The sequence below is a fragment of the Leptodactylus fuscus genome, chromosome 1 (genome assembly GCF_031893055.1).
Source record: "Leptodactylus fuscus isolate aLepFus1 chromosome 1, aLepFus1.hap2, whole genome shotgun sequence".
Taxonomy (NCBI): Eukaryota; Metazoa; Chordata; class Amphibia; order Anura; family Leptodactylidae; genus Leptodactylus; species Leptodactylus fuscus.
Genome location: NC_134265.1, coordinates 3,040,168 through 3,067,965, shown reverse-complemented (window position 1 = coordinate 3,067,965; position 27,798 = coordinate 3,040,168). Strand labels below are relative to the sequence as shown.

The 27,798-nt window shown below is 43.9% G+C and overlaps 1 protein-coding gene across 5 annotated transcripts in view; it reads left to right on the top strand.

Moving 5' to 3' along the window:
• Positions 1–27,798, top strand: part of CNTFR (ciliary neurotrophic factor receptor) — a 425,728-nt gene that overhangs the window by 233,701 nt on the left and 164,229 nt on the right. For 4 of the 5 annotated variants that reach the window (XM_075267240.1, XM_075267223.1, XM_075267215.1 and 1 more), the window contains one exon: positions 25,457–25,549. In XM_075267240.1, coding sequence (XP_075123341.1) covers positions 25,457–25,549 — 93 coding nt within the window. The remainder of the gene's footprint in view (positions 1–25,456; positions 25,550–27,798) is intronic. The other variant, XM_075267249.1, reaches the window with a different exon arrangement.

The following is a 27,798-nucleotide window of genomic DNA, read 5'->3' as shown; positions in this document are numbered from 1 at the left end:
AGTGTAATGGGAGGATAGCGGCGCATTTATCAAGTAATGCATGTAAATATAAGTAGCATACATCCTTTTTTGTTTGTAAGTCTCGCAGCGCGGCCGTCCTTCGGAAATAAAAAGTGGCGTATACGTGAGTGAGGGCTGTGATGTGGGGTAAGGAGAGACTGGATGGGTCTGCGGCATTCGTTACATGAAACTTATAATACCGTATTCTACCGCAATTCAGTCGCCATAAGTGGCGCCACATCCACCGCTGCCATTAGTTGTGACCGTAGGACGCGAATCGGATGACGGAGACATTTGTAAACACTTTTTAGATCATTGTTTGATGCAGTTAAAAAATTTTTTTAAAAATCACCGCCAGCAAGAAAAGGCGGCGAATGCCGACGTAATCGATGAAAGGTGGTGGAATCGGACATGGTGTCTGCACAACGCGCTGCGATTCGTAACCTTCGCCTTATCGCAGAGACTTCACCGACAGTGAGTGAAAGTTTACTATAAGATGTGGGCGATGGTGAGAGGAGCGTTCCCGGCCCCCGCACCGAATCTCTCCATTGACCCCCCCCCAGTGGTGCGATCTGTATTCAGAGCCCAGGAGTTGACGTGGGTCTCGCTTTGACACAGGGCGCTTTGGCAGTTCCCAGTCCGCATTGTTGCGCCGCAGGGCCGTGAACTTGAAAGCGGCGTCATGAAAGGCCTGCGTGAAGGAAGGGATTAGCCGGCCCTGGCATAACGCGGGCGGGGGGGATGAGCCAGGACCCCTCATTCATGGCCTGCGTCCCCCCGGCCTACTTGTATACGCATTGTGCACTTGGCGGTGAGCGCCGGCCGTGTGACACAATCCTTCCCGTGAGCGCACACTCTCCTCTTACATTCCGGCGCGGCTTTCAGGGGGATTTTCTCCTTCCGTAATCCTTTGATAATGGAGTTTGTCAGGAGCCTTTTCATGTTGTCACTGCTGGTCTGGATTATTGTTCCCCTGGTTAACCCTTTATATGCCGATGGCGCCCCGGCAGGGGATGAGGGGTTTATTAAATTTATTTATTCTTTTAATATTAGTTGATACGATTTTATTCCAATTATTTGTGTCATATTATTATTATTATTATTATTATTATTATTATATTTCCTCGCCCTCGGCCCCCCCATTAGAGCCCCACTTTCGGAGACCCAGCGCACCCACGTACCGTATGGCCACAGGTAACGCCACATTTCTCCTGTAGTGGCCACTATAGAGAATGAATGATACACAGAACCCCAGGCGCGCCCCTCGTCACAGCGCCCCCTCTTGTGCTGGGTTTACACCTGCGTTCGGGGTTCCGTTTGGGGGTCCGCCTGGAGACCCCACTTCCATGAACGGGAAGCTAATCCACTTTAAATAAAAATCAGTTACCCGCGGGAACCTGTGACCCCCCCCCCCCATAGACTATAACGGCGTCTGCTGGATTTCCATTTGGTTTCTGCTTGAAAAGGGCAAAAAATGCAGAAAAAAAATACCGCCTCTGTCTCCGTGTATATATATAAGTGGAAAGAGAATCGGAATCGCAGAACAGAGCTCCAGCGCTGGTGTGAACTTACCCCGAGCCTCTAATCAGGGAGGTTTTATATCCATCCATCAGCAAATAGAGGACAAAAAAACTGGTCGTGTGAATAGTGTCATTAATGTGAATGGATGTTACTGCAGCCGTGACATCATCAGTGTGAACAGGCCTCAAAGCAGCGAGTCGCTCTGAATGTGAACAATCCCTGACAGCAAGCAGAGGTCTGGAAAAAGATGAGGAACCCGAAGGCAAGGAAACGTGGCGGAGTGATGTCACTGTGTAAGAGCAAAATGGTCATTGTTGCCCGTAGCAACCAGTCACATCCCATAGCAACCAGTCACAATACAGCCTTCATGTTGTATTCAGCAGTAGAAAAATGAAAGCTATGACTGGTTACTATGGGATGTGACTGGTTACTATGGGATGTGACTGGTTACTATGTGATGTGACTGGTTACTATGTGATGTGACTGGTTACTATGGGATGTGACTGGTTACTATGGGATGTGACTGGTTACTATGTGACTGGTTACTATGGGATGTGACTGGTTACTATGTGATGTGACTGGTTACTATGTGATGTGACTGGTTACTATGTGACTGGTTACTATGGGATGTGACTGGTTACTATGGGATGTGACTGGTTGCTATGTGACTGGTTACTATGGGATGTGACTGGTTACTATGGGATGTGACTGGTTGCTATGTGATGTGACTGGTTACTATGTGATGTGACTGGTTACTATGGGATGTGACTGGTTACTATGGGATGTGACTGGTTGCTATGGGATGTGACTGGTTGCTATGTGATGTGACTGGTTACTATGGGATGTGACTGGTTGCTATGGGATGTGACTGGTTGCTATGTGATGTGACTGGTTACTATGTGATGTGACTGGTTACTATGTGATGTGACTGGTTACTATGTGACTGGTTACTATGGGATGTGACTGGTTACTATGTGATGTGACTGGTTACTATGGGATGTGACTGGTTACTATGGGATGTGACTGGTTGCTATGGGATGTGACTGGTTGCTATGTGATGTGACTGGTTACTATGGGATGTGACTGGTTACTATGGGATGTGACTGGTTGCTATGTGATGTGACTGGTTACTATGTGATGTGACTGGTTACTATGTGACTGGTTACTATGGGATGTGACTGGTTACTATGTGATGTGACTGGTTACTATGGGATGTGACTGGTTGCTATGGGATGTGACTGGTTGCTATGGGATGTGACTGGTTACTATGTGATGTGACTGGTTACTATGGGATGTGACTGGTTACTATGTGATGTGACTGGTTACTATGTGATGTGACTGGTTACTATGTGATGTGACTGGTTACTATGGGATGTGACTGGTTGCTATGGGATGTGACTGGTTACTATGTGATGTGACTGGTTACTATGTGATGTGACTGGTTACTATGGGATGTGACTGGTTACTATGTGACTGGTTACTATGGGATGTGACTGGTTACTATGTGATGTGACTGGTTACTATGGGATGTGACTGGTTACTATGTGACTGGTTACTATGGGATGTGACTGGTTACTATGTGATGTGACTGGTTACTATGTGATGTGACTGGTTACTATGGGATGTGACTGGTTGCTATGGGATGTGACTGGTTGCTATGGGATGTGACTGGTTACTATGTGATGTGACTGGTTACTATGTGATGTGACTGGTTACTATGGGATGTGACTGGTTGCTATGGGATGTGACTGGTTACTATGTGATGTGACTGGTTACTATGTGATGTGACTGGTTACTATGGGATGTGACTGGTTACTATGTGATGTGACTGGTTACTATGTGATGTGACTGGTTACTATGGGATGTGACTGGTTACTATGTGATGTGACTGGTTACTATGTGATGTGACTGGTTACTATGGGATGTGACTGGTTGCTATGGGATGTGACTGGTTGCTATGGGATGTGACTGGTTACTATGTGATGTGACTGGTTACTATGTGATGTGACTGGTTACTATGGGACGTGACTGGTTACTATGGGATGTGACTGGTTACTATGTGATGTGACTGGTTACTATGTGACTGGTTACTATGTGATGTGACTGGTTACTATGTGATGTGACTGGTTACTATGTGACTGGTTACTATGGGATGTGACTGGTTACTATGAGATGTGACTGGTTACTATGTGACTGGTTACTATGGGATGTGACTGGTTACTATGTGATGTGACTGGTTACTATGGGATGTGACTGGTTACTATGTGATGTGACTGGTTACTATGTGATGTGACTGGTTACTATGTGACTGGTTACTATGGGATGTGACTGGTTACTATGGGATGTGACTGGTTACTATGTGATGTGACTGGTTACTATGTGATGTGACTGGTTACTATGGGATGTGACTGGTTACTATGTGATGTGATTGGTTACTATGTGACTGGTTGCTATGGGATGTGACTGGTTACTATGTGATGTGACTGGTTACTATGTGACTGGTTGCTATGGGATGTGACTGGTTACTATGGGATGTGACTGGTTACTATGTGATGTGACTGGTTACTATGTGATGTGACTGGTTACTATGTGACTGGTTACTATGGGATGTGACTGGTTACTATGGGATGTGACTGGTTACTATGGGATGTGACTGGTTACTATGTGACTGGTTACTATGGGATGTGACTGGTTACTATGGGATGTGATTGGTTACTATGTGACTGGTTACTATGGGATGTGACTGGTTACTATGTGATGTGATTGGTTACTATGTGACTGGTTGCTATGGGATGTGACTGGTTACTATGTGATGTGACTGGTTACTATGTGACTGGTTGCTATGGGATGTGACTGGTTACTATGTGATGTGACTGGTTACTATGTGATGTGACTGGTTACTATGGGATGTGACTGGTTACTATGTGATGTGACTGGTTACTATGTGATGTGACTGGTTACTATGTGATGTGACTGGTTACTATGTGATGTGACTGGTTACTATGTGATGTGACTGGTTACTATGGGATGTGACTGGTTACTATGGGATGTGACTGGTTACTATGTGACTGGTTACTATGGGATGTGACTGGTTACTATGTGATGTGACTGGTTACTATGTGATGTGACTGGTTACTATGTGACTGGTTACTATGGGATGTGACTGGTTACTATGGGATGTGACTGGTTACTATGTGATGTGACTGGTTACTATGGGATGTGACTGGTTACTATGTGATGTGACTGGTTACTATGTGATGTGATTGGTTACTATGTGATGTGACTGGTTACTATGGGATGTGACTGGTTGCTATGGGATGTGACTGGTTACTATGTGATGTGACTGGTTACTATGTGATGTGACTGGTTACTATGTGATGTGACTGGTTACTATGTGATGTGACTGGTTACTATGTGATGTGACTGGTTACTATGTGACTGGTTACTATGGGATGTGACTGGTTACTATGGGATGTGACTGGTTACTATGTGACTGGTTACTATGGGATGTGACTGGTTACTATGTGATGTGACTGGTTACTATGGGATGTGATTGGTTACTATGTGACTGGTTACTATGGGATGTGACTGGTTACTATGGGATGTGACTGGTTACTATGTGATGTGACTGGTTACTATGTGATGTGACTGGTTACTATGTGACTGGTTACTATGGGATGTGACTGGTTACTATGGGATGTGACTGGTTACTATGGGATGTGACTGGTTACTATGTGACTGGTTACTATGTGATGTGACTGGTTACTATGGGATGTGACTGGTTACTATGTGACTGGTTACTATGTGATGTGACTGGTTACTATGTGACTGGTTACTATGGGATGTGATTGGTTACTATGTGACTGGTTACTATGGGATGTGACTGGTTACTATGGGATGTGATTGGTTACTATGTGATGTGACTGGTTACTATGTGACTGGTTACTATGGGATGTGACTGGTTACTATGTGATGTGACTGGTTACTATGGGATGTGACTGGTTACTATGTGACTGGTTACTATGTGATGTGACTGGTTACTATGGGATGTGACTGGTTACTATGTGACTGGTTACTATGTGATGTGACTGGTTACTATGTGACTGGTTACTATGGGATGTGATTGGTTACTATGTGACTGGTTACTATGGGATGTGACTGGTTACTATGGGATGTGATTGGTTACTATGTGATGTGACTGGTTACTATGGGATGTGACTGGTTACTATGGGATGTGACTGGTTACTATGAGATGTGACTGGTTACTATGGGATGTGACTGGTTACTATGGGATGTGACTGGTTACTATGGGATGTGACTGGTTACTATGTGATGTGACTGGTTACTATGTGATGTGACTGGTTACTATGGGATGTGACTGGTTACTATGTGATGTGATTGGTTACTATGAGATGTGACTGGTTACTATGTGACTGGTTACTATGGGATGTGACTGGTTGCTATGGGATGTGACTGGTTACTATGAGATGTGACTGGTTACTATGGGATGTGACTGGTTACTATGGGATGTGACTGGTTACTATGTGACTGGTTACTATGGGATGTGACTGGTTACTATGGGATGTGATTGGTTACTATGTGACTGGTTACTATGGGATGTGACTGGTTACTATGGGATGTGACTGGTTACTATGTGATGTGACTGGTTACTATGTGATGTGACTGGTTACTATGGGATGTGACTGGTTACTATGGGATGTGACTGGTTACTATGGGATGTGACTGGTTACTATGAGATGTGATTGGTTACTATGAGATGTGACTGGTTACTATGTGACTGGTTACTATGGGATGTGACTGGTTACTATGGGATGTGACTGGTTACTATGGGATGTGACTGGTTACTATGGGATGTGATTGGTTACTATGTGACTGGTTACTATGGGATGTGACTGGTTACTATGGGATGTGATTGGTTACTATGTGACTGGTTACTATGGGATGTGACTGGTTACTATGGGATGTGACTGGTTACTATGTGATGTGACTGGTTACTATGTGATGTGACTGGTTACTATGGGATGTGACTGGTTACTATGGGATGTGATTGGTTACTATGTGACTGGTTACTATGGGATGTGACTGGTTACTATGGGATGTGATTGGTTACTATGTGACTGGTTACTATGGGATGTGACTGGTTACTATGTGATGTGATTGGTTACTATGTGACTGGTTGCTATGGGATGTGACTGGTTACTATGTGATGTGACTGGTTACTATGTGACTGGTTGCTATGGGATGTGACTGGTTACTATGGGATGTGACTGGTTACTATGTGATGTGACTGGTTACTATGGGATGTGACTGGTTACTATGTGATGTGACTGGTTACTATGGGATGTGACTGGTTACTATGTGATGTGACTGGTTACTATGTGATGTGACTGGTTACTATGGGATGTGACTGGTTACTATGTGATGTGACTGGTTACTATGTGATGTGACTGGTTACTATGTGATGTGACTGGTTACTATGTGATGTGACTGGTTACTATGTGATGTGACTGGTTACTATGGAATGTGACTGGTTACTATGGGATGTGACTGGTTACTATGTGACTGGTTACTATGGGATGTGACTGGTTACTATGTGATGTGACTGGTTACTATGTGATGTGACTGGTTACTATGTGACTGGTTACTATGGGATGTGACTGGTTACTATGGGATGTGACTGGTTACTATGTGATGTGACTGGTTACTATGGGATGTGACTGGTTACTATGGGATGTGACTGGTTACTATGTGATGTGATTGGTTACTATGTGATGTGACTGGTTACTATGGGATGTGACTGGTTGCTATGTGATGTGATTGGTTACTATGTGATGTGACTGGTTACTATGGGATGTGACTGGTTGCTATGGGATGTGACTGGTTACTATGTGATGTGACTGGTTACTATGTGATGTGACTGGTTACTATGTGATGTGACTGGTTACTATGTGATGTGACTGGTTACTATGTGATGTGACTGGTTACTATGTGACTGGTTACTATGGGATGTGACTGGTTACTATGGGATGTGACTGGTTACTATGTGACTGGTTACTATGGGATGTGACTGGTTACTATGTGATGTGACTGGTTACTATGGGATGTGATTGGTTACTATGTGACTGGTTACTATGGGATGTGACTGGTTACTATGGGATGTGACTGGTTACTATGTGACTGGTTACTATGGGATGTGACTGGTTACTATGTGATGTGACTGGTTACTATGTGATGTGACTGGTTACTATGTGACTGGTTACTATGGGATGTGACTGGTTACTATGGGATGTGACTGGTTACTATGGGATGTGACTGGTTACTATGTGACTGGTTACTATGTGATGTGACTGGTTACTATGGGATGTGACTGGTTACTATGTGACTGGTTACTATGTGATGTGACTGGTTACTATGTGACTGGTTACTATGGGATGTGATTGGTTACTATGTGACTGGTTACTATGGGATGTGACTGGTTACTATGGGATGTGATTGGTTACTATGTGATGTGACTGGTTACTATGTGACTGGTTACTATGGGATGTGACTGGTTACTATGTGATGTGACTGGTTACTATGGGATGTGACTGGTTACTATGTGACTGGTTACTATGTGATGTGACTGGTTACTATGTGACTGGTTACTATGGGATGTGATTGGTTACTATGTGACTGGTTACTATGGGATGTGACTGGTTACTATGGGATGTGACTGGTTACTATGTGATGTGACTGGTTACTATGGGATGTGATTGGTTACTATGTGATGTGACTGGTTACTATGTGACTGGTTACTATGGGATGTGACTGGTTACTATGGGATGTGACTGGTTACTATGTGACTGGTTACTATGTGATGTGACTGGTTACTATGTGCTGTGACTGGTTACTATGTGACTGGTTACTATGTGATGTGACTGGTTACTATGTGACTGGTTACTATGTGATGTGACTGGTTACTATGTGACTGGTTACTATGGGATGTGACTGGTTACTATGTGATGTGACTGGTTACTATGTGATGTGACTGGTTACTATGTGACTGGTTACTATGGGATGTGACTGGTTACTATGTGACTGGTTACTATGGGATGTGACTGGTTACTATGTGATGTGACTGGTTACTATGTGATGTGACTGGTTACTATGGGATGTGACTGGTTACTATGGGATGTGACTGGTTACTATGGGATGTGACTGGTTACTATGGGATGTGACTGGTTACTATGTGATGTGACTGGTTACTATGGGATGTGACTGGTTACTATGGGATGTGACTGGTTACTATGAGATGTGACTGGTTACTATGGGATGTGACTGGTTACTATGGGATGTGACTGGTTACTATGGGATGTGACTGGTTACTATGTGATGTGACTGGTTACTATGTGATGTGACTGGTTACTATGGGATGTGATTGGTTACTATGAGATGTGACTGGTTACTATGTGACTGGTTACTATGGGATGTGATTGGTTACTATGAGATGTGACTGGTTACTATGTGACTGGTTACTATGGGATGTGACTGGTTGCTATGGGATGTGACTGGTTACTATGAGATGTGACTGGTTACTATGGGATGTGACTGGTTACTATGGGATGTGACTGGTTACTATGAGATGTGATTGGTTACTATGAGATGTGACTGGTTACTATGTGACTGGTTACTATGGGATGTGATTGGTTACTATGTGACTGGTTACTATGGGATGTGACTGGTTACTATGGGATGTGACTGGTTACTATGGGATGTGACTGGTTACTATGGGATGTGATTGGTTACTATGTGACTGGTTACTATGGGATGTGACTGGTTACTATGGGATGTGATTGGTTACTATGTGACTGGTTACTATGGGATGTGACTGGTTACTATGGGATGTGACTGGTTACTATGTGATGTGACTGGTTACTATGTGATGTGACTGGTTACTATGGGATGTGACTGGTTACTATGGGATGTGATTGGTTACTATGTGACTGGTTACTATGGGATGTGACTGGTTACTATGGGATGTGATTGGTTACTATGTGACTGGTTACTATGGGATGTGACTGGTTACTATGGGATGTGACTGGTTACTATGTGATGTGACTGGTTACTATGGGATGTGACTGGTTACTATGTGATGTGACTGGTTACTATGGGATGTGACTGGTTACTATGTGATGTGACTGGTTACTATGTGATGTGACTGGTTACTATGTGATGTGACTGGTTACTATGTGACTGGTTACTATGGGATGTGACTGGTTACTATGTGATGTGACTGGTTACTATGGGATGTGACTGGTTACTATGTGATGTGACTGGTTACTATGGGATGTGACTGGTTACTATGGGATGTGACTGGTTACTATGTGATGTGACTGGTTACTATGGGATGTGACTGGTTACTATGGGATGTGACTGGTTACTATGGGATGTGACTGGTTACTATGTGATGTGACTGGTTACTATGGGATGTGACTGGTTACTATGGGATGTGACTGGTTACTATGGGATGTGACTGGTTACTATGTGATGTGACTGGTTACTATGGGATGTGACTGGTTACTATGGGATGTGACTGGTTACTATGGGATGTGACTGGTTACTATGTGATGTGACTGGTTACTATGGGATGTGACTGGTTACTATGGGATGTGACTGGTTACTATGTGATGTGACTGGTTACTATGGGATGTGATTGGTTACTATGGGATGTGACTGGTTACTATGTGATGTGACTGGTTACTATGGGATGTGACTGGTTACTATGGGATGTGACTGGTTACTATGTGATGTGACTGGTTACTATGGGATGTGACTGGTTACTATGTGACTGGTTACTATGTGATGTGACTGGTTACTATGTGATGTGACTGGTTACTATGTGATGTGATTGGTTACTATGGGATGTGACTGGTTACTATGTGATGTGACTGGTTACTATGGGATGTGACTGGTTACTATGGGATGTGACTGGTTACTATGTGATGTGACTGGTTACTATGTGACTGGTTACTATGGGATGTGACTGGTTTCTATGTGATGTGACTGGTTACTATGGGATGTGACTGGTTACTATGGGATGTGACTGGTTACTATGTGATGTGACTGGTTACTATGGGATGTGACTGGTTACTATGTGATGTGACTGGTTACTATGGGATGTGACTGGTTACTATGGGATGTGACTGGTTACTATGGGATGTGACTGGTTACTATGTGATGTGACTGGTTACTATGGATGTGACTGGTTACTATGGGATGTGACTGGTTTCTATGTGATGTGACTGGTTACTATGGGATGTGACTGGTTACTATGGGATGTGACTGGTTACTATGTGATGTGACTGGTTACTATGTGATGTGACTGGTTACTATGTGATGTGACTGGTTACTATGTGACTGGTTACTATGTGATGTGACTGGTTACTATGGGATGTGACTGGTTACTATGTGATGTGACTGGTTACTATGGGATGTGACTGGTTACTATGTGATGTGACTGGTTACTATGTGATGTGACTGGTTACTATGTGACTGGTTACTATGTGATGTGACTGGTTACTATGGGATGTGACTGGTTACTATGTGACTGGTTACTATGTGATGTGACTGGTTACTATGTGATGTGACTGGTTACTATGTGATGTGACTGGTTACTATGTGATGTGACTGGTTACTATGTGATGTGACTGGTTACTATGTGATGTGACTGGTTACTATGTGATGTGACTGGTTACTATGGGATGTGACTGGTTACTATGTGATGTGACTGGTTACTATGGGATGTGACTGGTTACTATGTGATGTGACTGGTTACTATGGGATGTGACTGGTTACTATGGGATGTGACTGGTTACTATGTGATGTGACTGGTTACTATGTGACTGGTTACTATGGGATGTGACTGGTTGCTATGGGATGTGACTGGTTACTATGTGATGTGACTGGTTACTATGTGATGTGACTGGTTACTATGTGATGTGACTGGTTACTATGTGACTGGTTACTATGTGATGTGACTGGTTACTATGGGATGTGACTGGTTACTATGTGATGTGACTGGTTACTATGGGATGTGACTGGTTACTATGTGATGTGACTGGTTACTATGTGATGTGACTGGTTACTATGTGACTGGTTACTATGTGATGTGACTGGTTACTATGGGATGTGACTGGTTACTATGTGACTGGTTACTATGGGATGTGACTGGTTACTATGTGATGTGACTGGTTACTATGTGACTGGTTACTATGGGATGTGACTGGTTGCTATGGGATGTGACTGGTTACTATGTGATGTGACTGGTTACTATGTGATGTGACTGGTTACTATGTGATGTGACTGGTTACTATGTGACTGGTTACTATGTGATGTGACTGGTTACTATGGGATGTGACTGGTTACTATGTGATGTGACTGGTTACTATGGGATGTGACTGGTTACTATGTGATGTGACTGGTTACTATGTGATGTGACTGGTTACTATGTGACTGGTTACTATGTGATGTGACTGGTTACTATGGGATGTGACTGGTTACTATGTGACTGGTTACTATGTGATGTGACTGGTTACTATGTGATGTGACTGGTTACTATGTGATGTGACTGGTTACTATGTGATGTGACTGGTTACTATGTGATGTGACTGGTTACTATGGGATGTGACTGGTTACTATGTGATGTGACTGGTTACTATGGGATGTGACTGGTTACTATGTGATGTGACTGGTTACTATGGGATGTGACTGGTTACTATGGGATGTGACTGGTTACTATGTGATGTGACTGGTTACTATGGGATGTGACTGGTTACTATGGGATGTGACTGGTTACTATGTGATGTGACTGGTTACTATGGGATGTGATTGGTTACTATGGGATGTGACTGGTTACTATGGGATGTGACTGGTTACTATGTGATGTGACTGGTTACTATGTGACTGGTTACTATGTGATGTGACTGGTTACTATGGGATGTGACTGGTTACTATGGGATGTGACTGGTTACTATGTGATGTGACTGGTTACTATGTGATGTGACTGGTTACTATGGGATGTGACTGGTTACTATGTGACTGGTTACTATGGGATGTGACTGGTTACTATGTGATGTGACTGGTTACTATGTGATGTGACTGGTTACTATGTGATGTGACTGGTTACTATGTGACTGGTTACTATGTGATGTGACTGGTTACTATGGGATGTGACTGGTTACTATGGGATGTGACTGGTTACTATGTGATGTGACTGGTTACTATGGGATGTGACTGGTTACTATGTGATGTGACTGGTTACTATGGGATGTGACTGGTTACTATGGGATGTGACTGGTTACTATGTGATGTGACTGGTTACTATGTGATGTGACTGGTTACTATGTGATGTGACTGGTTACTATGGGATGTGACTGGTTACTATGGGATGTGACTGGTTACTATGTGATGTGACTGGTTACTATGTGATGTGACTGGTTACTATGTGACTGGTTACTATGTGATGTGACTGGTTACTATGGGATGTGACTGGTTACTATGTGATGTGACTGGTTACTATGTGATGTGACTGGTTACTATGGGATGTGACTGGTTACTATGGGATGTGACTGGTTACTATGTGATGTGACTGGTTACTATGGGATGTGATTGGTTACTATGTGACTGGTTACTATGGGATGTGACTGGTTACTATGTGATGTGACTGGTTACTATGGGATGTGATTGGTTACTATGTGACTGGTTACTATGGGATGTGACTGGTTACTATGGGATGTGACTGGTTACTATGTGATGTGACTGGTTACTATGTGATGTGACTGGTTACTATGGGATGTGATTGGTTACTATGTGACTGGTTACTATGTGATGTGACTGGTTACTATGTGATGTGACTGGTTACTATGGGATGTGATTGGTTACTATGTGACTGGTTACTATGGGATGTGACTGGTTACTATGGGATGTGATTGGTTACTATGTGACTGGTTACTATGTGATGTGACTGGTTACTATGTGACTGGTTACTATGTGACTGGTTACTATGTGATGTGACTGGTTACTATGTGATGTGACTGGTTACTATGGGATGTGACTGGTTACTATGGGATGTGACTGGTTACTATGTGATGTGACTGGTTACTATGTGATGTGATTGGTTACTATGTGATGTGACTGGTTACTATGGGATGTGACTGGTTACTATGTGATGTGATTGGTTACTATGTGATGTGACTGGTTACTATGGGATGTGACTGGTTACTATGGGATGTGACTGGTTACTATGTGATGTGACTGGTTACTATGTGACTGGTTACTATGGGATGTGACTGGTTACTATGGGATGTGATTGGTTACTATGTGATGTGACTGGTTACTATGTGACTGGTTACTATGGGATGTGACTGGTTACTATGTGATGTGACTGGTTACTATGGGATGTGACTGGTTACTATGTGATGTGACTGGTTACTATGTGATGTGACTGGTTACTATGGGATGTGACTGGTTACTATGGGATGTGACTGGTTACTATGTGATGTGACTGGTTACTATGTGATGTGACTGGTTACTATGTGATGTGACTGGTTACTATGGGATGTGACTGGTTACTATGGGATGTGACTGGTTACTATGTGATGTGACTGGTTACTATGTGATGTGACTGGTTACTATGTGATGTGACTGGTTACTATGGGATGTGACTGGTTACTATGTGATGTGACTGGTTACTATGTGATGTGACTGGTTACTATGGGATGTGACTGGTTACTATGGGATGTGACTGGTTACTATGTGATGTGACTGGTTACTATGTGATGTGACTGGTTACTATGGGATGTGATTGGTTACTATGTGACTGGTTACTATGGGATGTGACTGGTTACTATGTGATGTGACTGGTTACTATGGGATGTGATTGGTTACTATGTGACTGGTTACTATGGGATGTGACTGGTTACTATGGGATGTGACTGGTTACTATGGGATGTGATTGGTTACTATGTGACTGGTTACTATGTGATGTGACTAGTTACTATGTGACTGGTTACTATGTGACTGGTTACTATGTGATGTGACTGGTTACTATGTGACTGGTTACTATGTGATGTGACTGGTTACTATGGGATGTGACTGGTTACTATGGGATGTGACTGGTTACTATGTGATGTGACTGGTTACTATGGGATGTGATTGGTTACTATGTGACTGGTTACTATGGGATGTGACTGGTTACTATGGGATGTGATTGGTTACTATGTGACTGGTTACTATGGGATGTGACTGGTTACTATGGGATGTGACTGGTTACTATGTGATGTGACTGGTTACTATGGGATGTGACTGGTTGTTATGGGATGTGACTGGTTACTATGTGATGTGACTGGTTACTATGTGATGTGACTGGTTACTATGGGATGTGACTGGTTACTATGTGACTGGTTACTATGGGATGTGACTGGTTACTATGTGATGTGACTGGTTACTATGGGATGTGACTGGTTACTATGGGATGTGACTGGTTACTATGTGACTGGTTACTATGGGATGTGACTGGTTACTATGTGACTGGTTACTATGGGATGTGACTGGTTACTATGTGATGTGACTGGTTACTATGTGACTGGTTACTATGTGATGTGACTGGTTACTATGTGACTGGTTACTATGTGATGTGACTGGTTACTATGGGATGTGACTGGTTACTATGGGATGTGACTGGTTACTATGTGACTGGTTACTATGTGATGTGACTGGTTACTATGTGACTGGTTACTATGTGATGTGACTGGTTACTATGGGATGTGACTGGTTACTATGTGATGTGACTGGTTACTATGGGATGTGACTGGTTACTATGTGATGTGACTGGTTACTATGTGACTGGTTACTATGGGATGTGACTGGTTACTATGTGATGTGACTGGTTACTATGTGACTGGTTACTATGTGATGTGACTGGTTACTATGGGATGTGACTGGTTACTATGTGATGTGACTGGTTACTATGTGATGTGACTGGTTACTATGTGATGTGACTGGTTACTATGGGATGTGACTGGTTACTATGGGATGTGACTGGTTACTATGGGATGTGACTGGTTACTATGGGATGTGACTGGTTACTATGGGATGTGACTGGTTACTATGGGATGTGACTGGTTACTATGGGATGTGACTGGTTACTATGTGATGTGATTGGTTACTATGGGATGTGACTGGTTACTATGGGATGTGACTGGTTACTATGTGATGTGACTGGTTACTATGGGATGTGATTGGTTACTATGGGATGTGACTGGTTACTATGTGATGTGATTGGTTACTATGGGATGTGACTGGTTACTATGTGATGTGACTGGTTACTATGTGACTGGTTACTATGTGATGTGACTGGTTACTATGGGATGTGATTGGTTACTATGTGACTGGTTACTATGTGATGTGACTGGTTACTATGTGATGTGACTGGTTACTATGTGATGTGACTGGTTACTATGGGATGTGATTGGTTACTATGTGACTGGTTACTATGGGATGTGACTGGTTACTATGGGATGTGATTGGTTACTATGTGACTGGTTACTATGGGATGTGACTGGTTACTATGGGATGTGACTGGTTACTATGTGATGTGACTGGTTACTATGGGATGTGACTGGTTACTATGTGATGTGACTGGTTACTATGGGATGTGACTGGTTACTATGTGATGTGACTGGTTACTATGTGATGTGACTGGTTACTATGTGATGTGACTGGTTACTATGGGATGTGATTGGTTACTATGTGACTGGTTACTATGGGATGTGACTGGTTACTATGGGATGTGACTGGTTACTATGTGATGTGACTGGTTACTATGGGATGTGACTGGTTGTTATGGGATGTGACTGGTTACTATGTGATGTGACTGGTTACTATGTGATGTGACTGGTTACTATGGGATGTGACTGGTTACTATGGGATGTGACTGGTTACTATGTGATGTGACTGGTTACTATGGGATGTGACTGGTTACTATGGGATGTGACTGGTTACTATGTGACTGGTTACTATGGGATGTGACTGGTTACTATGTGATGTGACTGGTTACTATGTGACTGGTTACTATGGGATGTGACTGGTTACTATGGGATGTGACTGGTTACTATGTGATGTGACTGGTTACTATGTGACTGGTTACTATGGGATGTGACTGGTTACTATGTGACTGGTTACTATGGGATGTGACTGGTTACTATGTGATGTGACTGGTTACTATGTGATGTGACTGGTTACTATGTGACTGGTTACTATGGGATGTGACTGGTTACTATGTGACTGGTTACTATGGGATGTGACTGGTTACTATGTGACTGGTTACTATGGGATGTGACTGGTTACTATGGGATGTGATTGGTTACTATGTGACTGGTTACTATGGGATGTGACTGGTTACTATGGGATGTGACTGGTTACTATGTGATGTGACTGGTTACTATGTGATGTGACTGGTTACTATGCGATGTGACTGGTTACTATGGGATGTGATTGGTTACTATGTGACTGGTTACTATGGGATGTGACTGGTTACTATGGGATGTGATTGGTTACTATGTGACTGGTTACTATGGGATGTGACTGGTTACTATGGGATGTGACTGGTTACTATGTGATGTGACTGGTTACTATGGGATGTGACTGGTTGCTTATGGGATGTGACTGGTTACTATGTGATGTGACTGGTTACTATGGGATGTGACTGGTTACTATGGGATGTGACTGGTTACTATGGGATGTGACTGGTTACTATGTGATGTGACTGGTTACTATGGGATGTGACTGGTTACTATGGGATGTGACTGGTTACTATGTGATGTGACTGGTTACTATGGGATGTGACTGGTTACTATGGGATGTGACTGGTTACTATGTGACTGGTTACTATGGGATGTGACTGGTTACTATGGGATGTGACTGGTTACTATGTGACTGGTTACTATGGGATGTGACTGGTTACTATGTGATGTGACTGGTTACTATGTGACTGGTTACTATGGGATGTGACTGGTTACTATGGGATGTGACTGGTTACTATGGGATGTGACTGGTTACTATGTGATGTGACTGGTTACTATGTGATGTGACTGGTTACTATGTGACTGGTTACTATGGGATGTGACTGGTTACTATGGGATGTGACTGGTTACTATGTGATGTGACTGGTTACTATGTGATGTGACTGGTTACTATGTGATGTGACTGGTTACTATGGGATGTGACTGGTTACTATGTGATGTGACTGGTTACTATGGGATGTGACTGGTTACTATGGGATGTGACTGGTTACTATGTGATGTGACTGGTTACTATGGGATGTGACTGGTTACTATGTGATGTGACTGGTTACTATGTGATGTGACTGGTTACTATGTGATGTGACTGGTTACTATGTGATGTGACTGGTTACTATGGGATGTGACTGGTTACTATGTGATGTGACTGGTTACTATGGGATGTGACTGGTTACTATGGGATGTGACTGGTTACTATGGGATGTGACTGGTTACTATGGGATGTGACTGGTTACTATGGGATGTGACTGGTTACTATGGGATGTGACTGGTTACTATGTGATGTGACTGGTTACTATGTGATGTGACTGGTTACTATGTGATGTGATTGGTTACTATGGGATGTGACTGGTTACTATGTGATGTGACTGGTTACTATGTGATGTGACTGGTTACTATGGGATGTGACTGGTTACTATGTGACTGGTTACTATGTGATGTGACTGGTTACTATGGGATGTGACTGGTTACTATGTGACTGGTTACTATGTGATGTGACTGGTTACTATGGGATGTGATTGGTTACTATGTGACTGGTTACTATGTGATGTGACTGGTTACTATGGGATGTGATTGGTTACTATGTGACTGGTTACTATGTGATGTGACTGGTTACTATGGGATGTGATTGGTTACTATGTGACTGGTTACTATGTGATGTGACTGGTTACTATGTGATGTGACTGGTTACTATGTGATGTGACTGGTTACTATGGGATGTGACTGGTTACTATGTGATGTGACTGGTTACTATGTGATGTGACTGGTTACTATGTGATGTGACTGGTTACTATGGGATGTGACTGGTTACTATGTGATGTGACTGGTTACTATGTGCTGTGACTGGTTACTATGTGATGTGACTGGTTACTATGGGATGTGATTGGTTACTATGTGACTGGTTACTATGGGATGTGACTGGTTACTATGTGATGTGACTGGTTACTATGGGATGTGATTGGTTACTATGTGACTGGTTACTATGGGATGTGACTGGTTACTATGTGATGTGACTGGTTACTATGTGATGTGACTGGTTACTATGGGATGTGACTGGTTACTATGGGATGTGACTGGTTACTATGTGATGTGACTGGTTACTATGTGATGTGACTGGTTACTATGGGATGTGACTGGTTACTATGGGATGTGACTGGTTACTATGGGATGTGACTGGTTACTATGTGATGTGACTGGTTACTATGGGATGTGACTGGTTACTATGTGATGTGATTGGTTACTATGTGACTGGTTACTATGTGATGTGACTGGTTACTATGTGATGTGACTGGTTACTATGTGATGTGACTGGTTACTATGTGATGTGACTGGTTACTATGTGATGTGACTGGTTACTATGTGACTGGTTACTATGGGATGTGACTGGTTACTATGTGATGTGACTGGTTACTATGGGATGTGACTGGTTACTATGGGATGTGACTGGTTACTATGTGATGTGACTGGTTACTATGGGATGTGACTGGTTACTATGGGATGTGACTGGTTACTATGGGATGTGACTGGTTACTATGGGATGTGACTGGTTGCTATGGGATGTGACTGGTTGCTATGGGATGTGACTGGTTACTATGTGATGTGACTGGTTACTATGGGATGTGACTGGTTACTATGTGACTGGTTACTATGTGATGTGACTGGTTACTATGTGATGTGACTGGTTACTATGTGATGTGACTGGTTACTATGTGACTGGTTACTATGGGATGTGACTGGTTACTATGTGATGTGACTGGTTACTATGTGATGTGACTGGTTACTATGTGACTGGTTACTATGGGATGTGACTGGTTACTATGGGATGTGACTGGTTACTATGTGACTGGTTACTATGTGATGTGACTGGTTACTATGTGACTGGTTACTATGGGATGTGACTGGTTACTATGTGATGTGACTGGTTACTATGTGATGTGACTGGTTACTATGTGATGTGACTGGTTACTATGTGACTGGTTACTATGGGATGTGACTGGTTACTATGGGATGTGACTGGTTACTATGTGACTGGTTACTATGTGATGTGACTGGTTACTATGGGATGTGACTGGTTACTATGGGATGTGACTGGTTACTATGTGACTGGTTACTATGTGATGTGACTGGTTACTATGTGATGTGACTGGTTACTATGGGATGTGATTGGTTACTATGTGATGTGACTGGTTACTATGGGATGTGACTGGTTACTATGGGATGTGACTGGTTACTATGGGATGTGACTGGTTACTATGTGATGTGATTGGTTACTATGTGACTGGTTACTATGTGATGTGACTGGTTACTATGTGATGTGACTGGTTACTATGGGATGTGACTGGTTACTATGGGATGTGACTGGTTACTATGGGATGTGACTGGTTACTATGTGATGTGACTGGTTACTATGGGATGTGACTGGTTACTATGGGATGTGACTGGTTACTATGTGACTGGTTACTATGTGATGTGACTGGTTACTATGTGATGTGACTGGTTACTATGGGATGTGACTGGTTACTATGGGATGTGACTGGTTACTATGGGATGTGACTGGTTACTATGTGATGTGACTGGTTACTATGGGATGTGACTGGTTACTATGGGATGTGACTGGTTACTATGTGATGTGACTGGTTACTATGGGATGTGACTGGTTACTATGGGATGTGACTGGTTACTATGTGACTGGTTACTATGTGATGTGACTGGTTACTATGTGATGTGACTGGTTACTATGGGATGTGACTGGTTACTATGGGATGTGACTGGTTACTATGGGATGTGACTGGTTACTATGTGATGTGACTGGTTACTATGGGATGTGACTGGTTACTATGTGATGTGACTGGTTACTATGTGATGTGACTGGTTACTATGTGATGTGACTGGTTATTGGGCTCGTTCACACCTGCGCCGGGGTCTCCTCTTTCTGGTAAGTTGCCGCCATCCATCACCCTATTCATATAAATGGCCTTGGTAAGTGTCAGACCGTGAGTGCCGGGGAGCGCCGGGGAGTGCCGGGGAGCGTTCTCAGCTCTCTGCGGCGAAACCAGGTTTTTTGTAACCGTACGCAGAGTCGGACCTGCAGGACTTTGTGTCCGGTTTAAAAAGCCAGTTTGGCGGCAGAGAGCTCAGAACGCTCCGCGGTGCTCCCCTGCACTCCCCTGCGCTCCCCTGCACTCTCCGGCACTCCCCTGCGCTCCCCTGCGCTCTCCGGCACTCCCCTGCGCTCCCCTGCGCTCCCCTGCACTCCCCTGCGCTCCCCTGCGCTCCCCTGCACTCTCCGGCGCTCCCCTGCGCTCCCCTGCGCTCCCCTGCGCTCCCCTGCACTCCCCTGCGCTCCCCTGCACTCTCCGGCACTCCCCTGCGCTCCCCTGCACTCTCCGGCGCTCCCCGGCGCTCCCCTGCACTCTCCGGCACTCCCCTGCGCTCCCCTGCGCTCCCCTGCACTCCCCTGCGCTCCCCTGCACTCTCCAGCACTCCCCTGCGCTCCCCGGCGCTCCCCTGCGCTCCCCTGCACTCCCCTGCGCTCCCCGGCGCTCCCCTGCGCTCCCCTGCACTCTCCGGCACTCCCCTGCGCTCCCCTGCGCTCCCCTGCACTCCCCGGCGCTCCCCTGCGCTCCCCTGCACTCTCCGGCACTCCCCGGCGCTCCCCTGCGCTCCCCTGCGCTCCCCGGCGCTCCCCTGCACTCTCCGGCGCTCCCCGGCGCTCCCCTGCGCTCCCCTGCGATCCCCGGCGCTCCCCTGCGCTCCCCTGCGCTCCCCTGCACTCCCCGGCGCTCCCCTGCACTCCCCGGCGCTCCCCTGCGCTCCCCTGCACTCCCCGGCGCTCCCCTGCATTCCCCGGCGTTCCCCTGCACTCCCCGGCGCTCCCCTGCACTCCCCGGCGCTCCCCTGTGCTCCCCTGCACTCCCCTGCGCTCCCCTGCACTCCCCGGCGCTCCCCTGTGCTCCCCTGCACTCCCCGGCGCTCCCCTGCGCTCCCCTGCACTCCCCTGCGCTCCCCTGCACTCCCCTGCGCTCCCCTGTGCTCCCCGGCGCTCCCCTGCATTCCCCGGCGTTCCCCTGCACTCCCCGGCGCTCCCCTGCACTCCCCGGCGCTCCCCTGCGCTCCCCTGCACTCCCCTGCGCTCCCCTGCACTCCCCGGCGCTCCCCTGTGCTCCCCTGCACTCCCCGGCGCTCCCCTGCGCTCCCCTGCACTCCCCTGCGCTCCCCTGCACTCCCCTGCGCTCCCCTGTGCTCCCCGGCGCTCCCCTGCATTCCCCGGCGCTTGTGGCCGCTCACACTCTGACGGGTTTCCTCAGAATGGAGACGGGACGCCAGTGCGAGCCCAGAGTAAGGCAGATTGACTGAGTTAGCCGAGTGTATGAATGGCCTCTGTTGCCCGTAGTAACCAGTCACATCACATAGTAACCAATCACTGCGCAGCTCTCATTTTTTAATGGCACTTTTCTAAGTGAAAGCTGCGATCTGATTGGTCGCGTTAGGCAGCAAAGCCCTTTACTTTATAGACAGTCCCTAAACGTCGCCCTTTACCTGATTCTGCCCAATTCCTGTCAGATGGAAGATGGCGGCCGGGAGAGCGGTCCTGAGGGTGACAGGTGGGGGGTGGGGTGGAGCCCTGATCTGCCGAATCCCTCCGCCCCTTGTGAAGGGCTCTGTCCTGCAGCTCTGGGGGTGATTGGAGTATAAGACATGATGTAACGGTAGATTTGTGGCTGCAGCTCTGGATGTGATTGGAGTATAAGACATGATGTAACAGTAGATTTGTGGCTGCAGCTCTGGGTGTGATTGGTGTATAAGACATGATGTAACAGTAGATTTGTGGCTGCAGCTCTGGGTGTGATTGGAGTATAAGACATGATGTAACGGTAGATTTGTGGCTGCAGCTCTGGATGTGATTGGAGTATAAGACATGATGTAACAGTAGATTTGTGGCTGCAGCTCTGGGTGTGATTGGTGTATAAGACATGATGTAACAGTAGATTTGTGGCTGCAGCTCTGCATGTGATTGGAGTATAAGACATGATGTAACAGTAGATTTGTGGCTGCAGCTCTGGGTGTGATTGGAGTATAAGACATGATGTAATAGTAGATTTGTGGCTGCAGCTCTGGATGTGATTGGAGTATAAGACATAATGTAACGGTAGATTTGTGGCTGCAGCTCTGGGGGTGATTGGAGTAGAAGACATGATGTAACGGTAGATTTGTGGCTGCAGCTCTGGATGTGATTGGAGTATAAGACATGATGTAACAGTAGATTTGTGGCTGCAGCTCTGGGTGTGATTGGAGTATAAGACATGATGTAACAGTAGATTTGTGGCTGCAGCTCTGGATGTGATTGGAGTATAAGACATGATGTAACAGTAGATTTGTGGCTGCAGCTCTGGGTGTGATTGGTGTATAAGACATGATGTAACAGTAAATTTGTGGCTGCAGCTCTGGGTGTGATTGGAGTATAAGACATGATGTAACAGTAGATTTGTGGCTGCAGCTCTGGATGTGATTGGAGTATAAGACATGATGTAACAGTAAATTTGTGGCTGCAGCTCTGGGTGTGATTGGAGTATAAGACATGATGTAACAGTAGATTTGTGGCTGCAGCTCTGGATGTGATTGGAGTATAAGACATGATGTAACAGTAGATTTGTGGCTGCAGCTCTGGGTGTGATTGGTGTATAAGACATGATGTAACAGTAGATTTGTGGCTGCAGCTCTGGGTGTGATTGGAGTATAAGACATGATGTAACAGTAGATTTGTGGCTGCAGCTCTGGATGTGATTGGAGTATAAGACATGATGTAACAGTAGATTTGTGGCTGCAGCTCTGGATGTGATTGGAGTATAAGACATGATGTAACGATAGATTTGTGGCTGCAGCTCTGGATGTGATTGGAGTATAAGACATGATGTAACAGTAGATTTGTGGCTGCAGCTCTGGGTGTGATTGGAGTATAAGACATGATGTAACGGTAGATTTGTGGCTGCAGCTCTGGGGGTGATTGGAGTAGAAGACATGATGTAACAGTAGATTTGTCGCTGCAGCTCTGGGGGTGATTGGAGTAGAAGACATGATGTAACAGTAAATTTGTGGCTGCAGCTCTGGATGTGATTGGAGTATAAGACATGATGTAACAGTAGATTTGTGGCTGCAGCTCTGGGTGTGATTGGAGTATAAGACATGATGTAACAGTAGATTTGTGGCTGCAGCTCTGGATGTGATTGGAGTATAAGACATGATGTAACGATAGATTTGTGGCTGCAGCTCTGGATGTGATTGGAGTATAAGACATGATGTAACAGTAGATTTGTGGCTGCAGCTCTGGGTGTGATTGGAGTATAAGACATGATGTAACAGTAGATTTGTGGCTGCAGCTCTGGATGTGATTGGAGTATAAGACATGATGTAACGGTAGATTTGTGGCTGCAGCTCTGGGGGTGATTGGAGTAGAAGACATGATGTAACAGTAGATTTGTGGCTGCAGCTCTGGGGGTGATTGGAGTAGAAGACATGATGTAACAGTAAATTTGTGGCTGCAGCTCTGGATGTGATTGGAGTATAAGACATGATGTAACAGTAGATTTGTGGCTGCAGCTCTGGGTGTGATTGGAGTATAAGACATGATGTAACAGTAGATTTGTGGCTGCAGCTCTGGATGTGATTGGAGTATAAGACATGATGTAACGGTAGATTTGTGGCTGCAGCTCTGGGGGTGATTGGAGTAGAAGACATGATGTAACAGTAGATTTGTGGCTGCAGCTCTGGGGGTGATTGGAGTAGAAGACATGATGTAACAGTAAATTTGTGGCTGCAGCTCTGGATGTGATTGGAGTATAAGACATGATGTAACAGTAGATTTGTGGCTGCAGCTCTGGGTGTGATTGGAGTATAAGACATGATGTAACAGTAGATTTGTGGCTGCAGCTCTGGGTGTGATTGGAGTAAAGACACTATGAAACGCAGACTTTGGATCTGAATAAGGATCTGCAGACTTTTTCTCCTTGTGTCTGATCGGCGGTATTGCCCCCCACAAACAGACTCCACCATGCGACCCCCCATTTCATCAAACACCATGTGTGATCTGGCTTATTAGACCCACATACTATAGCGCAGTACAGAACTCCTCCCAAGCAGCCCCAAACACCCCAGCGCACCACAAGCAGCACCTCCTGCCCCATCCCCACCATCTCCCTGCAGCTGCCCTTTTCCCCCTTCTATCCCTCCCCAGCGGCAGTGAAGCCATTGCCCCAGTTGCCCCTTTGACAGTCATATTGCCCCCATTCTTGATGCAGTTAGAGGGTGCGGAGATGTCTCCAGACTCCCCTCTGACCTCCTCTGCTGCTTGTAGGTGACGTCAGAACCTTGTGCACTGCTGGTCATGTGACCATGATGTCCTGCAGGTCCTTCACCTCTACTAGCCACATACTAAGGACCTGACGGGGGATGTGCAGGGGGAGCGCGGGGGAGGAGACGTCGCCATTCACTGACAGCAAGAAGAGATCTGCTCATGACCCCACCAGCAGGGGACGCCGCTCATCTTTATCCTCATTAACACGAAGATCCTTTTTGTCTTACAGCAGAAGCAAAGCTGAGAAGTCGCCCCTTCATCTCCGAATCCAGATCATTAGACCGAAGCCAGACCCAAAGAGCAGGACGGAGCCCACAGAGAGGTAAGAGACTGTCCCCTGATACCTGCTGTATACAAGGAGGCCATAGGGACTATAATGGTATAACCCGGGTATATACTGTATATAATATATATGTACAGCCGGTATAACCTGGGTATATACTGTATATAATTATATATGTACAGCTGGTATAACATGGGTATATACTGTATATAATTATATATGTACAGCTGGTATATCCTGGGTATATACTGTATATAATATATATGTACAGCCGGTATAACCTGGGTATATACTGTATATAATTATATATGTACAGCCGGTATAACCTGGGTATATACTGTATATAATTATATATGTACAGCTGGTATATCCTGGGTATATACTGTATATAATTATATATGTACAGCCGGTATAACCTGGGTATATACTGTATATAATTATATATGTACAGCCGGTATAACCTGGGTATATACTGTATATAATTATATATGTACAGCTGGTATATCCTGGGTATATACTGTATATAATTATATATGTACAGCTGGTATAACCTGGGTATATACTGTATATAATATATATGTACAGCCGGTATAACCTGGGTATATACTGTATATAATTATATATGTACAGCCGGTATAACCTGGGTATATACTGTATATAATTATATATGTACAGCCAGTATAACCTGTGTATATACTGTATGTAATTATATCTGTACAGCCGATATAACCTGGGTATATACTGTATATAATACTATAGGTACAGATGGTATAACCTGGGTATATACTGTATATAATTATATATGTACAGCTGGTATAACCTGGGTATATACTGTATATAATTATTTATGTACAGCCGGTATAACCTGGGTATATACTGTATATAATTGTATATGTACAGCCGGTATAACCTGGGTATATACTGTATATAATTATATATGTACAGCTGGTATAACCTGGGTATATACTGTATATAATTATATATGTACAGCCGGTATAACCTGGGTATATACTGAATATAATTATATATGTACAGCCGGTATAACCTGGGTTTTATACTGTATATAATTATATATGTACAGCCGGTATAACCTGGGTATATACTGTATATAATTATATATGTACAGCCGGTATAACCTGGGTATATACTGTATATAATTCTATATATACAACCGTTATAACCTGGGTATATACTGTATATAATATATACGTACAGCCGGTATAACCTGGGTATATACTGTATATAATTATATATGTACAGCTGATATAACCTGGGTATATACTGTATATAATTATATATGTACAGCCGGTATAACCTGTGTATATACTGTATGTAATTATATCTGTACAGCCGATATAACCTGGGTATATACTGTATATAATACTATAGGTACAGATGGTATAACCTGGGTATATACTGTATATAATTATATATGTACAGCTGGTATAACCTGGGTATATACTGTATATAATTATATATGTACAGCTGGTATAACCTGGGTATATACTGTATATAATTATTTATGTACAGCCGGTATAACCTGGGTATATACTGTATATAATTATATATGTACAGCCGGTATAACCTGGGTATATACTGTATATAATTATATATGTACAGCTGGTATAACCTGGGTATATACTGTATATAATTATATATGTACAGCCGGTATAACCTGGGTATATACTGAATATAATTATATATGTACAGCCGGTATAACCTGGGTTTTATACTGTATATAATTATATATGTACAGCCGGTATAACCTGGGTATATACTGTATATAATTATATATGTACAGCCGGTATAACCTGGGTATATACTGTATATAATTCTATATATACAACCGTTATAACCTGGGTATATACTGTATATAATATATACGTACAGCCGGTATAACCTGGGTATATACTGTATATAATTGTATATGTACAGCCGGTATAACCTGGGTATATACTGTATATAATTATATACGTACAGCCGGTATAACCTGGGTATATACTGTATATAATATATATGTACAGCTGGTATAACCTGGTTATCTCCTGTATATAATTATATATGTACAGCTGGTATAACCTGGGTATATACTGTATATAATTGTATATGTACAGCCGGTATAACCTGGGTATATACTGTATATAATTATATATGTACAGCCGGTATAACCTGGGTATATACTGTATATAATTATATATGTACAGCTGGTATAACCTGGGTATATATTGTATGTAATTATATATGTACAGCTGGTATAACCTGGGTATATATTGTATATAATTATATAT